The sequence below is a fragment of the Periplaneta americana genome, chromosome 1 (genome assembly GCF_040183065.1).
Source record: "Periplaneta americana isolate PAMFEO1 chromosome 1, P.americana_PAMFEO1_priV1, whole genome shotgun sequence".
Classification (NCBI taxonomy): domain Eukaryota; kingdom Metazoa; phylum Arthropoda; class Insecta; order Blattodea; family Blattidae; genus Periplaneta; species Periplaneta americana.
The window spans coordinates 163,532,847-163,549,344 of NC_091117.1; the positions used below are offsets into that span (position 1 = coordinate 163,532,847).

The window sequence follows — 16,498 nt, forward strand, 5'->3', positions numbered from 1 at the left end:
TGTCATCCAGTTTGCTGTCAAAAAATCTTAAAGTTAGAATTGATAAAAAAGTTATATTACCGGTTGTTCTGTATGGTTGTGAAACTTGGACTCTGGCTTTGAGAGCGGAACAGAAATTAAGGGTGTTCGAGAATAAGGTTCTTAGGAAAACATTTGGGGCTAAGAGGGATGAAGTTACAGGAGAATGGAGAAAGTTACACAACACAGAACTACACGCATTGTATTCTTCACCTGATATAATTAGGAACATTAAATTCAGATGTTTGAGTTTGGCAGGACATGTAACACATATGGGCGAATCCAGAAACGCATATAGAGTGTTAGTTGGGAGACTGGAGGGAAAAAGACACCTTCGGGGAGGCCGAGATTTTGATGGTGGGATAATATAAAAATGGATGTGAGACAAGCGGGTTATGATGTTAGAGATTGGATTAATCTTGAATAGGTTAGGGCTTATATGAGGGTGGCAATGAAACTCCAGGTTCCTTAAAAGTTATAAGTAAGTAAGCAAGCATATCTCTTAGCATTGTCTCTTTTGCTAACAACGCCATATCATTAGAAAATCTTATGCACTTTATTCTTCTTCCTCCTACTATCACATCTCCCATGTTCTGAAAACAGTTCTTGACTAAATGATCCAAGTAGATGTTGAACAGGGTAGGTGATAAAGGGCATCCTTGTCATACTCCTCTCCCAATTTCACTTCCTTTTTACATTTCTTCTCCTATTCTGACTTTGACTCATTTCATATAAAGGTTACAGAATAACCTTCTCTCTTTCCAATCCACACCTGTTTTCTTCAGGATCTCCATCAGTTTGTTTGAATCCACTATGTCGAACACCTGTACTAGGTTTACAAATGCTATATACATTTCTTTATCTTCTCCAGGTATCTTTTGCCGATTGTAGCAGTCCAATTGCATCCCTCGTACCTTTTCTCTTCCTGAAGCCAAACTGCTCTTCTTCCAACTGTCCTTCCATCTTAGAATATAAATGTTGATTCAGTATTCGCAGGAGGATCTTCGCTGAGTGCGATATCCGGCTGATAGCCCTGAATTTGTTACATTTCTTGGCATTATTCTTCTTCGGAATTGGCAGCAACACTGTCTCCGTAAAATCTTCAGGCCATTCACCTTTCTTATTATTTCGTTGCATAATGATACAATTTCTTTCTTGTCTTCACCCAAACATTCCACTAATTCATTGGGGATTCCATCAACTCCTGTTGCTTTCTCATTCTTCATTTCCCTAAAGACATATAAACATACATATTATTCAGACAGACATGCACTTACGCCTGAGCATTTTCGTACATAGTCTTACATATATGCATAGGATGTAAATAGAGTATGTGTCCTAATTTTGACAAATAGAGCGTATCTCACAAAATTCTGGACCATCTTAATGGTTTGACTTCTGATATGTATAAATAAATATATTTTTGTAATAGTACATGTATTTTTTATATGTTTAAAGTGACTCAATCCATAATTTCTAATAATATGACGTTCAGTAAGTGTATGACTTATGATCTCAGCCTTTGGACTTGTTTTAATTTTCAAGAAACTATATTGGTTTTTTTCTGTCATTTTGTTTTTCAGTGGAGTAGTAGTTAAAGCCATGAATTTCAGTGTTTCAGAAATCGTTTATTTTTTACCCATTGCTATTGAACCTCATTAACTATAACTTTGCTGTTAATCACTGATTGTGCTGATTCCTATGTATGCTGCTACTTTTTAAGGTACTTCGTTTTCACAGAAACATAATTTTATTGTCAAAATGTTGTAATGTTTTTACTTCGTAGAATACTGGTAGTGCTTAATACAAAATTTATGAATGAAAACTCTTACATCATAGTGTGTATGTGCGTGCAGAAAGTGACTTCAAAATGTTTTCTTGTAGTGAAATAAATTTTGGTTAAACAAGCGTTGAGCGGATTCCGCCGATTTTGGAATAGACACCGACGCACTTAGGTTAGGTTAGTTTAGGCTTTTATTATCCCGTCAAGATGAAGGTAAAAGCGATTGAGTGTGATTTTTTGTTTTCTATGTTGGCAGTTCAAGTACGTCGGTGTCTATTCCAAAATCGGCGGAATCCGCTCAACGCTCGTTTCACCTAAATTTTAATGCTCAGATTTTTGCTATCTTGATGTTCTTGGACACTGCCATAACTTGAAGTCATTTATTGTATATGAGCTCAAGATTAGTGAATTGTTTTGTTGGTTTAGTTAAGACGGACAAATTCATTGCTTTGTTTGGCTCAGGTAATTTGGGTGAGGCATGATCACTATAGCAACAGTCATTATCCCATTTGTTTGCAAGTTCTTGCACTGCTTCATGTGTGTGCCATTTAAAACTTAAGTGCTTTGTGCAGGGATGGGCAAACATTCTAATAAATTATTAAAGTTCATCATTTCATTGTTCCGTAGTTGAATTAGTAGAAAATATGATCAACTGTGGAGTATTTTTGAGTTGATAGTTCAGCAAGTTATTGGATTATGCCCATGCTTTAAAAAGTATCATTGGGGTTTTCGCTTCTGGATGGGTAGTTGTGGCCCATGTGCCATAGTTTGCCTAGCCCTAGTTTAAGGCATGTATATATAGCATTCTTTTGTTTATCTGTGTTGAGCAAACGTATATTGGAAGCATTTTAGAACAGATACTAATGTAACATTTTCATATATTTAATGATTTTCAATCCCATAAACAAGGAAGCAAATGAAACTCTGAACACCAATGGAAAATACAGCTTTACAAATACTAGAGATTCAAGTAATACTGTACCAATTCCGTACACACATTTGGAATAATATTTGCAGTGATTTTTGAGACTCATGCTACAAGGTTAATCACATAATGTCTACGTTCATAAATCATCTTGTCATATTGCAGTTCAAATTTCAAACTAGTTTCTTTATCGTATTATAAAATTATTTAATTGTGTAGAATGAAAATGTTTGTTATTAACAAGAAAGAAGTTGATTTACACTTTAACTCTTTAGTCAAACTGTAAGGACTTCTTTAAGCTTCAAGGGAACAATCGTACCATTTGCTATGTTTCCTTTTGCTTTCAAGTCTCTTAAACATTATAAGCCAGATAATGGGAATCCTCTGCATAAAAAATACAATCTGTTGCCTAGTTAAATTTTTGTTAATGAAAAGTAATTTTTATATTATTTTTACTTATGCACACCACATTATTGGAAAGGTTGGAAAGTCCAGAGATGATATAGATGCGATGTAAACTGTTGTTTTTATAGCATTAGATTTGTGGGTTTTGTTCGTTTGTGGTATAGAATATTATTGGCAGTATTTTTATACAATCTCGGGCTTACACATTGACGTAGCTGTAATGAATGTATTTAACTTGAATGTTGAATTACGAAATAATTTCTCTGTAGCGAAACAAATATTTTATTATTTACTGTATATAAATTTTTCATTCCAGTTTCCAATTGAGATGTCAATGCCTTGGATTCTGACTGATCATATTCTTCGAACAAAGGAGCCATCCATGATGGAGTAAGTAGCAGTATAGCAATTGTCAGCAATCTTTATGAGCAAACAGTCCTAGCTTCTGAACTGTAATTAAAAGGGATAGATATATTTACATTTTTCTTTATCTTTGTTTAACTGACGTGTCTGGTAGCATGAAGTACATACTTTGTGGGAGAATAAATAGTTTATAACACTACTGTTTAAACCTACTCACATCAATAATGAAATTATTCTTGAACTGGGATGAAATAATGGCATTGCAATAGTTCAGAATAATGTGTACTTATAAATTTGGAATCAAGTAAAAAGTTGACGTATATTTAAAATGCCACAAAGAAAATATTGAACTATATGTAAGTGTGAAAATTGCGCTCATATTATCATAAATGTGAACACTTTATATTATTTATGTTCAGTAGAAGTTAAATTACTCCTTTATATTTACCAATATTGCACATCCAATCTTCTACGACACTGATGCTGTTAGATAAATAAAGAACAGCATGAAGAACTAAAGGAAACTACATTGCAAAGGTATTTTATTGTTAATCATTTGAGTTTCCTTTTCGGCTTTTCATTTATATTTTTTCCCCTCCCCTACCCTCCTTCTTTCCCTTAATTCTTTCCATTTTAAGTTTCACCCAGATTCGTCTTCCATTTAGGAATATTTCATTTTTGAAATTTTAATCTGTTCTGAGTCCGTGTGTTCCTTAGTCCTTGGGACATTTGAAAATTTATTATGTACAACATTTACATTAATATAGGATTCATTTTATTTTATATATTCTCCTTTATAACACTAATAACCATAAAAGTGTGATTTGCGGATTTCACGGAAAATACATAGTTATTATGAAGCCGTGGTCATTTTCTTTAATAATATTTATGTTTTTTATTTTTATATATACACTTTTAAAACTTGTATATCACTGATTAAATTTCCAATTTGGCTGACTAGTTTCGAAGTCTTGTGCTTCATTGTCCAAAGCCTAGTGGAGATTGGGCGCTATCTTCTGGTTTCCTGTTGTGGTGGGGTTTGTTCATGATTGTTCGAAAAGAAACTTGACACCCTAGAACAATATGAAATTTATAAACATACAAAAACGCACCAACATCATATCCTGAACACTCAACTCAATTAAAAAAAAAACACCCCTTTCGACTATTACTGTATGATGAATAATGTATGTATCTAATGCTGAAGAGTTGAAAGTGAAGTTATTCTCTTTCTTGCTTCCCAATATTTGAAGGTAATATCCTGAAAATTCTGGAGTGTTTGGGCAATGTTTCAGATGATGAAAGAGAGATGGAACGGAGAAGTGCAGAGGGCGGCCACTAGAGGGAACCCAAGAGATGGAGCTTAATCTGAGACGATTCTAAATGGCGTCGGGATTGTATCCGGCGTGGCTTAGTGGATAAAGCGTCAGCACGTAGAGCTGAAAACCCGGGTTCAAATCCCGGCGCCGGAGAGAATTTTTCTCCGTTCCATCTCTCTTTCATCATGTGATGACGCAGAATATCTGCGTGGAAATATCATATGTACTTCGGTACATCAAAATATATATGATATGCGTAATAAATCACTTTGTGATTTAAAGACGGCGCCCATACCGTCGGATCCCGGCCAAACAGTCACTCATCTGAGTGCACCTCAACACATGTATGGACTTCGGTCCTGCGTTCATAGACATCTATGACGTAGTGCAGAGGGCGGCCACTAGAGGGAACCCAAGAGATGGAGCTTAATCTGAGACGATTCTAAACGGCGTCGGGATTGTATCCGGCGTGGCTTAGTGGATAAAGCGTCAGCACGTAGAGCTGAAAACCCGGGTTCAAATCCCGGCGCCGGAGAGAATTTTTCTCCGTTCCATCTCTCTTTCATCATGTGATGACGCAGAATATCTGCGTGGAAATATCATATGTACTTCGGTACATCAAAATATAAATGTTTCAGATGTTCCTTATCCTGTTCATATCTCACCCTCACCTTCTCGTGATGCAACCTGTTTCTACTAATAAGACTATGGGGACCAAGTCATGGTGACGTAAGCATTTCATATACTACAGAGGAAATGTTGTAGTAAAAATGTTCATTGCTGACCTGCTATGGCAGTGGAACGTTCCTTATGTGGCAGATGGGAATATTGTTGGTGGACTTGCCATAACAATCCTTCCAACTAGAGCTAATGGGCCCATTGACCAACTCACCATACCATATGGGGATTGAGGAAAAATGATACAACCACCAACTTACAAAACTGTGGTGTCTGTTAATAAATGGTTGTAAACTGCTGTTGAAATAAAAATTCTGGAGTAATAGTCTCCCATTTGGATTTCCGGGAGGGACTGCAATGGTACATATACATTCTGTGTATGATGAGTGAAGAGTTGGCCAACTGCATCCTGAAGGATTGGTAATCTTCTGCCCATTGACAATTTCAAATGGTGCACTTTAATCCAAAAAATAATTTGTTTTTAACTCACGTTAGTACAGGTTTGAATGTGAGTACTTAATGTTACAGATATGTGCTGTACCCCTTGGACCTATACAATGACAGTGCAGTATATGCTCTCACTGTGTTCCGTAAGCAGTTCCTCTATGATGAGGTGGAAGCTGAAGTGAACCTTTGCTTCGACCAGTTCGTCTACAAGCTCAGTGAACAGATCTTCGCTCATTATAAGCAATTAGCTGCAAGGTAATGTTGTGTGTGTGTGCACTCGTATACACATGATAATATGAATATTCGGCAATTCATAAAATTAGAGAACATTTGGATATCTCTTAAAAACTACTGTAATTGAGTTCTATGCAAATGGAGCCTATCTCAAAATATGCTGGTTTGAGAAAATAGGTGTTCAAAGTTTGTTTGATACCTTGCTTAACATTTTCTCTTTATGAGGCTGAATATTGCTGATGATATTAGCACAGTCTAGTATATACAGTCACAAAGCTCAATACGTAGTAAATATGCAAACATTAGATAGTTGCTCACCACTAGGATCGCTAATATCGCCTCATTACAGGCACTGCAAAATAGTACCGTCACAGTCTATTGTTTCTCGCACCCTCAAAACTCAAGTTTCGTGACTGTATACAGAGTGTTTAAAAAATACGGGGCATAATTTCAGGTATGTATTTCCCACATGTAGACAATCAAAATAGTTCATTACAACATGTGTCCGGAAATGCTTTATTTCCGAGTTATGGCCTTCACAACATTGAAATTCACCGGAACGTTTTTCTTTTCGCAGGTCGTTGCCGTCAAAGGAGACATTAAGAAGGCACTCTGACAGTTCATTCCGAGGCAAAGGTTACATTCAGTGTTGTGTAGGCGTTAGACTGTGTGACATGTATTCAAATCAAGAGCTGGTAGAGATACACGTCATGTACGGTAAGGCGGACGGCAATGCTGCGCTGGCTCGTCGTTTGTACCAGGAGAGGTACCCACAGCGACATTGTCCAGATCGGAAGACATTTGTACGTCTCCATTACCGTCTGTGCGAGTATGAAAAATTTAACTCTCCTGGTTTGGGAAGGGGACGACCAAGATCTACAACTCCAGAAGTACAGGAGGAGCTTCTGGAGGCTGTGAACATGACTCCTTCTATCAGCACACGAAGGGTAGCATTGCAAGTCAATGTTCCACATACGACTGTCTGGAGACTGTTGAAAGAGTATCAATTGTATCCTTATCATTTGCAACGTGTACAGGCCTTGTCACCAGCAGATTACCCTGCACGAGTTAGGTTCTGTCAATGGTTCTTGCAGCAGTGTGGTGTAAGTCCGAACTTTCCTGCGTTAGTATTATTTACAGATGAGATGGCATAACAAATTTCCACAATCAGCATGTATGGGCATATGAAAACCCACGTGCAACTGTTCCATCTCATCACCAGGTGCGGTTCTCCCTCAACATGTGGGCCGGTATCATTGGTGATCGATTAGTTGGACCCCATGTACTTGTAAACAGACTTACGGGGCAGGCGAACACAAACTTCCTGGAAAACACCATACCTCATGTTTTAGAAGACACTCCATTTATCAATCGTCAACACATTCACTTCTTGCATGATGGCGCTCCTGCACACTTCAGTCGTACGGCTCGCCGGTACGTGGATCGAAGGTTTCCTGATCGATGGATAGGTAGAGGTGGCCCAATTGCTTGGCCTCCACGCTCACCTGATCTGAACCCTCTCGATTTCTACTTGTGGGGCCATTTAAAATCATTGGTTTATTCGTCTCCGGTGTCTGATTTGGAATCCCTTCGGAATCGAATTGTGGCATGTTCTGAGGACATACGCAATACTCCTGGAGTTTGGGATCGTGTTCGCAGGTCAATGATACATCGATGTGAGGTCTGTAGTCAAGCAGGAGGTGGACATTTTGAACATCTTCTGTAATGACAACGACCTGTGGAAAGAAAAACGTTCCGGTGAATTTAAATGTTGTGAAGGCCATAACTCGGAAATGAAGCATTTCCGGACACATGTTGTAATGAACTATTTTGTCTTCATGTGGGAAATACATACCTGAAATTATGCCCCATATTTTTTAAACACCCTGTATAGTAGACTGTGATATTAGTGTGATTCTGATTTGATGCATTAACACATTCAGCAGTGCATAAATATGCGTAGAGTCACAACAATAATTATTATAAAATCTCATATGAGGGCTCTTTTTGTGTACATTAACTAATATGCCGTGTGCCGCTTAGAGGGGTCGAGAAATAAATGCTAACCATTTAAAATCAGATGAAGATATTGTTTTGATTTACATCTGACAAGATACCGAAACTGTCCAAGTTTATGCACCAATGGTTTAAAAACAGTTGCATGTTAATGCGCATGCACACTAACATTTATCGTGAAAACAAGCCTGGCACCATTCAGTAGAACATTCCGTCATTGGACCATTCTCCTTCATCGAGGCGACAATAAAAGGGAATGTGTATCTGGATATGTGCAGAACTTTTGTTGTTGATGAACTCCCCCAGGATCGGTTTTCAGCAACAAGGGGCTCCACCCCATTCCTATGGAGCAGTGTGTGGCTTCTTGAATGAAAACTTTCACAATAGGTTGATCAGAAGAGAAGAACCCTTGCCTGATCACCTAGGTCAACCGACTTGACACCCATTGACCTCTTTCTGGGGCTTTATGACGAATGTTGTGTACCAACGTGGTACAGTTGGCACTTTGGAAAAACTGAGACAACGCATTATAAATGCAGCTGCGCTAATCACTCCACAAATGTTATGGAATACTAGGCAGAAGGTGAGTACCTTTTAGATGTCTTCAGGGTAGCTCGAGGCGCACACATCGAGTTTCACTGACCATTATCCAAAACTCGAAGAGTTTTTACATCAAGTTGTACAAAAAGTTATGTTATAAAACCATTATTTATATTTTAAATTAGCATTTATTTCTCGATCCCTCAAAACAGGACACAGTATATATGAAGCATTTACATTTTTCTCATTGTTATGGGAGAATATTTTAATATCAGTTTTGTTATACTAAATACATTACTGGTATTATCTGCATGTAGGCAACAATTTCACATGACTGTCCACAAGTAGTATATATACAGGGGGTCTTGTTTACTGCACATACACAGTGTATTGTAAGTGAAACTTATACAATAAAGGAGCTCCAATGAAATAAGAATTTAATAGCAATTTAAAAATTACTACCTGCTTCAAACCCATTTGAAATGCTTAGCTCTACCATTAACAAGATTGATTTTTCAGATGTGATACAAATCTAGAAGATGAATTTAAATACTATTATAGTCACAATCATGCCATGGTATGAAAGAAAAATTTCACAACCTCGAGCGGGAATCGAACCTGCGACTTCCTGTTCTCCGGTCAGGCGCTCTACCACTGAGCTATCGAGTTCGTCTCACGCCAAAGGCTTGGAATTATCCTTTCATACTGGCGACTCTGTTATAGAGTACTGTCCATAGCGTCTGATCTAGTCAGCACTGCTTATGGGTTGAAAGAAACTATACAAATGTAATCTTCATCTTACGATGTTTGGTGACATATAATAGTATTTAAATTCATTAATATGTCACATCAACGGACGTGTATACGTCACCAAACATTGTAAGATGAAGATTACAAATCTAGAAGAATTCTCCTTCTAGAATAATGTATAGTGTAGTATAGAAAAACCTTCCGCATAATGTGTCTGTCTATTAATTTTTTTACATTTTATTTAATGGCGGGAATTTGCCTTCTGTCATTGACCCAAGTGTCTCCATCTGTGGGCAATGCATCGAAGCTGTAGCTCTTTTAGCTGTCCATAGGCATTGCCCTTGGTGCACTGTAGGAGGTGCTGGACCCCTGACTTATTTCGCTGGCATTATCATCTTCATTTCATTCAGATGGTAGATAACCACAGCAGTTGATAAAGCATCGTAAAATAAATAAATCAATCAATCTTCGTAATATATCCAGCTGTTTCCTGACAACATAAAGTCCACTATAGTCCACTGAAGTCTATTCAGTTGTTGTTTTTTCACGAGAAATGAGGGGTATTTTGACCAGTATTCATTATAGATGCCTGTTGCTAGTAACAAGAGTTGGTGTGTAGTCAATATATACTGCAGGGCTGTGTCTTCTGCAACTGGTTCCCTCAAGCATCGTAAAATAACCAATTTAAAAAATACTAAAAATATAATACATGATAAATAATGTCGACTTTGTCCCCATTCCAACCTGTTTTCGTTGCACAATGGCTGTCATTTATTATCCAGATGTACCAAAATGTATTGTGTTATGTTTAGAAGTAAATCTGTCAAATATGAAATCTTCAACAGTACTTTTCGATATATTACAGTTATGGTACTTTAATCCTAGTCAGCCTGTATCACGGCAGTTTTTTTAATTGAAGCTGAGGAATTAATGACAAAGTTGAATAGTAGCACTGTCATTTTTTCTTTACAGTATTTTGCTTGATAAACGTTTCCGGGTGGAGTGTGTTGCCTTGGGGACATACCTATTACCTTATCCACGGGCAAACAGATATGAGACACTTTTGAAGCAGAGACATGTCCAGCTGCTGGGTCGGTCCATTGACCTCAACAAGCTGATCACACAGCGCATCAATGCTGATATGCAAAAGTCATTGGATCTGGCAGTCAGCAAGTTTGAAGCTGGTGATATCACAGGAATAGTGGTATGGTCATTTATGCCATTTCATGTTAAAGTTTTTAATTTCATTGTACTGCTTTTAGTAGAGAAATCTAACCATAACGAGATTCTTGTGTCTTTGTGAGGTCATGGAGTGTTTGTTTCCTTTAATGACAAAAACTGATTTTGACTAAATTTAGTACACTCAAAATAATAATTACTGACCTGCAAATACCTGCGTAGTTTGACATTTGAAGTTTTTATGAGTTTTGATGAGTATTTTTGGTGTTTTTATCATATAAAAATAGGTCTAGTTGTTTGGGTTACCAGAATCATTCCTTTGAAACGTAATACAAAGAAATTACTTTGATTGTTGCTGTCACCTTATATAGGAGACTGTAATTTCATTATGGAATATTTGACCACAAGAACAAAGTTTCTTTTCACCAGAAAAAGAAGCAAGCTATCATTGTTAGGCGTTAATTATTTTCTTTGGTCAAGAATGTCCTGTAGGTGTCTCATATGCAATAGGTTCTGTGTTTTAGGAATGTGAATATCCGTCATATTTCAGAAATAACTAGGATAATGGAATAGAGATGTCATTAGATTTTTTTAGCTCTCATAATTTCCATTCCAGGAATTAGATGGGCTACTCCAGGTCAATCGCTTGTGTCACAAGTTACTGTCAAAGCATCTTGCCTTGGATGACTATGATGCCATGTTCAGAGAAGCTAACCACAATGTGCTGGCTCCATATGGCCGCATCACTCTGCATGTTTTTTGGGAACTCAATTACGATTTTCTGCCGAACTACTGCTACAATGCAGCAACAAACAGGTATAATAATTGTGTGCTTATATTTTACTGACATTATTTGTAATTTTCTGTCAGTCTCATGACTTCTCTTGTCACTCAGTGCCCTTCTTCACCATTATCATCAATCAAACAATCATCCAATCAATCAGTCACGATTTAGCTCTTATTATGTCTGGTTTGACTTCTTCAAATAGTCTTTCTTTCTACGTTTGTTATCATTTGGTATGTATTTCTGCTATTCTAGGTATTCTGTTTTTCTTAATTTTGTTCGTTACCATTATAGTAATAGCTGTTTTATTATTATCATCAACAGCAGCATCAGTAACAGAAACAGCAATAATGATAAAATAACATTTTATTGATTAGGAAGTTCTACCATTCTAGTTGCATAAATGTGATAGATTTGGTTCTGTATATATAGCCTATTTCCATTATTATTAAAAATCTTGCTTTATTTTAGTTTGGAGATGTAGTTTTATTTATCTCTTATCATTACAGTAAAATTTTTGTAAAAATCTTCATTGTGCGAACAAAAGTGAAATTAGCTCTCATACATCAGTGAAACTCAACAGTTTCGTCTAATGTAGAATTTGAAGACAGATACACAGAAAAAAAGAAAATTGGAAGGAAGGAGGGGTGGAGAAGCTAACCCAACCATACAACTTTTCTGTGTTCATGTTATATTTTGAAGTTACTTTTCCTCACAAAATTGAACTCTGTATATTTGATATGAAGAGTAACTGTGAAGAATGATTTGTTAATTTTAATGAGATTAAAAATTAACGACGTTTTCTTCACTTCGGTATTCTGTGAGTTGATTCCTTTCTGAAGATTGTTACGTATTTCTGATCAATCAGACATACAAAATGTCATTTACACATCAGTATATTAATATACAGTAGTGTGAAAATTAATATGAACATGTTAAGCCTGGCGCTTGGTGCTATTCGACAGGAGTAGGCTACATGCCAGCACCGGGTTTCCCCTTCTCCCTTCCTCATCATCATCATTCTCACTCATTCCCTACACTACATTTACACGAACACTTAACATACACGCACCCTAGTACACGAAATAACTCTTCGCACAGATACACATCATGCACAATGTGGCGCACTGAAGTGGTGTGCAACTTGAAAATGGGTCACAGTTCTGCCATCTATGTGCAGTATGCGGAACCCTAAGCACACAAGTGAAGTGGGTAGGCATTGGAAACACACACATTTCTTTTTGAAGACTTTTTATTTTTTACGTTTGCTAACACTGCTTATCATAACAATGATTCCTTCTAGTTAGCACAGCTGCTTTGATTAATCAGTCATGTTACATTTTAACTTATGTTATTGTAGAAAGTTTCAAATACCTATTTTTCAGTGTAGTGGATATTTGAAGGAAGTTATATCCATAATTTTCATTGGTATGCATCATGGATATTACTCGGAAAAAGATAAGTAAGACTGTAACTCTCAGTAAGCATACTTCTATGACTCAGAGGATATACCGAGCCACAGAGTCAGTTTAGGCTGTGTCAACAAAATTCTTAAAAGATATAACGAATCCGGCAGTATTTCACCTCAGCATAAAGGCAGATGTGGTAGAAAGAGAAAAACAACAAAGAGGGTTGACTCAGTTTAACTGAGAAAATAGAAGGTAGCTCCAAGACTAATTAGTTTCGACTTAGAAGCAGAAGTAGTAAATGAAGCAGAAGTAGTCCATGAAGCCGTTCATGTACATTATTCTAAGGTTCATTGTAGACATCTTGAATCTGGTCGAAAAGCAATCCAGCCCCAAAAGAAACAACTTTTGACAGACGTTATAATGAAAAAAAGACTGGCATTGAAAATTGGTCAGAAGATTAATGGAAAAGTGTTATTTTTACAGATGAGACACATTTTGTGATGCAGAGATGACATCCTCGTCATGTTCGAAAATCAGAAAGTGAGCGTTTATCTCTGAAGCACATTGATTAGCATGTAAAATATACTGTGAAAAAAATATTTTGGGATTGATTTTTGATTCGTGAGCCAGGACCACTTGTACCAATAAATGGAATGGTGAATTCAACTAAAAGCATTGATATTTTGGAAAAAATAATTGTACCAACTCTGAAATCTCTTTTCCCAAATGGTAATGGAATTTTTCAACAGTACTTTGCACCTTGCCACAAATAAAAAATAACCATGGAATGTAAATATATATATATATATATATATAAATTGTCTTGACTGCCAGGTAATACACGTGGCATCAATCCTATCGAAAATTTCTAGGAAATTTTGAAGGGAAAAATGAGAAAACTAATCTGTACATTGAAGGAACGCATGATTTCAAGTTTAATATATGTTTGGTTCAAAGACAGTGAAGTGAAGGAAATGTGTGAAAAACTTGTCAGATCTATGTCAAACCATGTAAAAGAACTTATTAAAGCAAAAGAAGGACATATTCGATACTAAAGTTTGTTTCCAGAGGGTAATAATAAACTACCTATTCAAGTAACTTGTATTTCTAATTGTGTTCGCATTAATTTGCACACTACTGTGTAATGAAATTAAAAACACATCCTTACTCGTGTGTTTTTTTTCTTTGAGGTTTGTTAAATGCCGAGGAATCACTTTCACACAACCAGTTCATCGAGATAAACCTCCACAGATGGGCCACCACTACTTGTGGGGCAGCAAACAGCTCAACTTGGCCTACAGCACCATCTACGGACAATACACAGGCATGTATTCTCTCTCATTGTTGTCTTCTTCTTTACAGTATCGTGAACTTCATTCCTATATGAAATTTGAAGCTTTCGGTAGCTGGTTTGTAATGTCGTGTAGTAAATAGTTTTCCTTATTTCACAACTAGTTAATGGTTCTATCTTCATAGACAGACAACAGAAAAATATCACATATATTTATTTTCTGTTCTGTTTTTGCTAGTCCGCAGGAAGCATTATTTTATTTGTTGGAAAACTGGTTGTTGGATGACATGATGTGTTTCAAATATATTGCAATAATGTTGCTATGCTCGTGCGAAAACCAGTTAATTTGTAGTACAGACCCAGAAACAAAATTTGGAGCACCTGAATTTTCCAAGTTCTAGATACAACATACTGCTCATTTTCAAGCGAAGTGTTTGACCAGGTAATCTTGTCTAATAAGGTTGGGCACACACTTATCTAGCAAAACTGCTTTAAGCGAAAATGTTCTTGCTTAAATATGCTTAAATATGTATGTTTTTTAATGATTAATATAGGAATGCCACACATTTGTCTAGCACAATTACAAAAATTCTGTACAGTTTGTTTAAGCAAATTTAAGCATAATTGAGCAAAGAGCAAAAATGTTGTACAGCATGATACAGCAAATTTGAGCAGAGCTGGGACTGCTCGTAACACAAACACTGACCATGGTTTGAAGGCAAAACATTTGGTTGTATGCATACGCTTGCAGGGTATAGAAGCAATATGAGCTACTTAAATTTATTTTGCAACTGTCAGCAGACTAGGAGATAAAGCAGAAGCCAGGGGCCACAGGCTCAGGTACAGCTACTAGAAATTATTGCTCCGGTAGGATCTTGAAAAAGAGTAATCTCCCAGTCTTCCAGGTAAAGAAATAATCAATGCTCTGTATCTATGACAGAGTGCAGAAGAGACGAATGCCATTAAGAATATGAAGTCGAACTAAACAAAAACTTACTGTACTAATAGTTAACTGTTGTGGATGAGTGCCAGGTGAATGCATTAAAACCTTCGTATTGCTTTTTAATCAGTATATAATTCGCGAAAAAAAAAATATATATTTTCGTTTCTTTGGCCCGAAGCCGACAAGCATAAGTAAATTTCAACTTGAGTCTGGCCTGGTCCATGGTCTAGGCCCATGGACTTGACCTGAGGTCGTGCAGAGCTCTTTAGAAACCGGAAAAACAGCATAGTGGGGCTCACAGTATTTAGAATAGATGGTATTGCTAACGTACAGATCTCCCCAGCCCGCTTTTCTTCTCGTGACGTCACTGGGATCTGCAGCTAAGAGCTAGTCACTGCATAATAACGTGTATGCACATTAATTTTTTGCTTATGTTTCTTTCACACAAACATATCAGTAAATAAAAGACACTGTAGTACAGAACAAAGAGCGATCATGAAGATGGAAACAAATAGATTGGAAATATTTTAATCCTTGAACCAGAGGTCAAGAATAGAATCTCCTAAGGAAAAGTGAGAGAAATAGAACCATTTATGACTTTAAACCCTCTATATTTACTTTCAGTTAACCCTGACATGTCAAGAGAAAGTGTTTTATTTATTTCACACATAAGTGTTAGCTATCCATGCAGTTTTCTGCAACACTTGCAGTGGATCTTTATACATAGTGTTTTTAAATTCTGTGATAGTGATCCTTTAGATCATTAAACAAAACAAATTAAGTTTATTCTATGCAAGTACATTATTTGAATATCAAGCAGTCTTTTTTTGTTCTCTTTCTTCTTGAGCTGTAGGCATCTGCATCTCTTTCATCACTTACGGCACTTTTAATTTTCCAATGCCGTGTTTGATGTTTTCAGAATGTCCTTGTCTTTATATAGCATTCAACAGCAAAGGGATATTTAGTTGTAAGTTTGTTTGAGAGATATTGCATATTTTTGCGGATTCTTCTTCTAAAGCTGTAACAGTTTTTAGCCAGCTATACTGTATATATTAGTTTTATAAATGTTTTCTTCGCAATACGTTTCTGCTTAAAGCAGTTTTGCTAGATAAGTGTATGCCTAGCTAAGAAGGCAGAAGTCCACACCTGTGGAGTGACAGCGCGTCTGGCCACAAAACCAGGTGGCCCGGGTTCGATTCCCGGTCGGGACAAGTTATCTGGTTGAGGTTTTTTCCAGGGTTTTCCCTCAACCCAATATGAGCAAATGCTGGGTAACTTTCGGTGCTGGACCCCGAACTCATTTCACCGGCATTACCACCTTCATCTCATTCAGATGCTAAATAACCTAAGATGTTGATAAAACATCGTAAAATAACTTACTTAAAAAAAAAAGAAGAAGAAGAAGGCAGGAAAG

The 16,498-nt window shown here is 36.7% G+C and overlaps 1 protein-coding gene across 3 annotated transcripts in view; it reads left to right on the forward strand.

The window, feature by feature from the left end:
• Positions 1-16,498, forward strand: part of Cyfip (Cytoplasmic FMR1-interacting protein Sra-1) — a 71,368-nt gene that overhangs the window by 42,703 nt on the left and 12,167 nt on the right. For all 3 annotated transcript variants that reach the window (XM_069830605.1, XM_069830621.1, XM_069830611.1), the window contains 5 exons: positions 3,448-3,521; positions 6,020-6,193; positions 10,451-10,682; positions 11,274-11,473; positions 14,041-14,174. In XM_069830605.1, the coding sequence (XP_069686706.1) occupies positions 3,448-3,521; positions 6,020-6,193; positions 10,451-10,682; positions 11,274-11,473; positions 14,041-14,174 (814 nt within the window). The remainder of the gene's footprint in view (positions 1-3,447; positions 3,522-6,019; positions 6,194-10,450; positions 10,683-11,273; positions 11,474-14,040; positions 14,175-16,498) is intronic.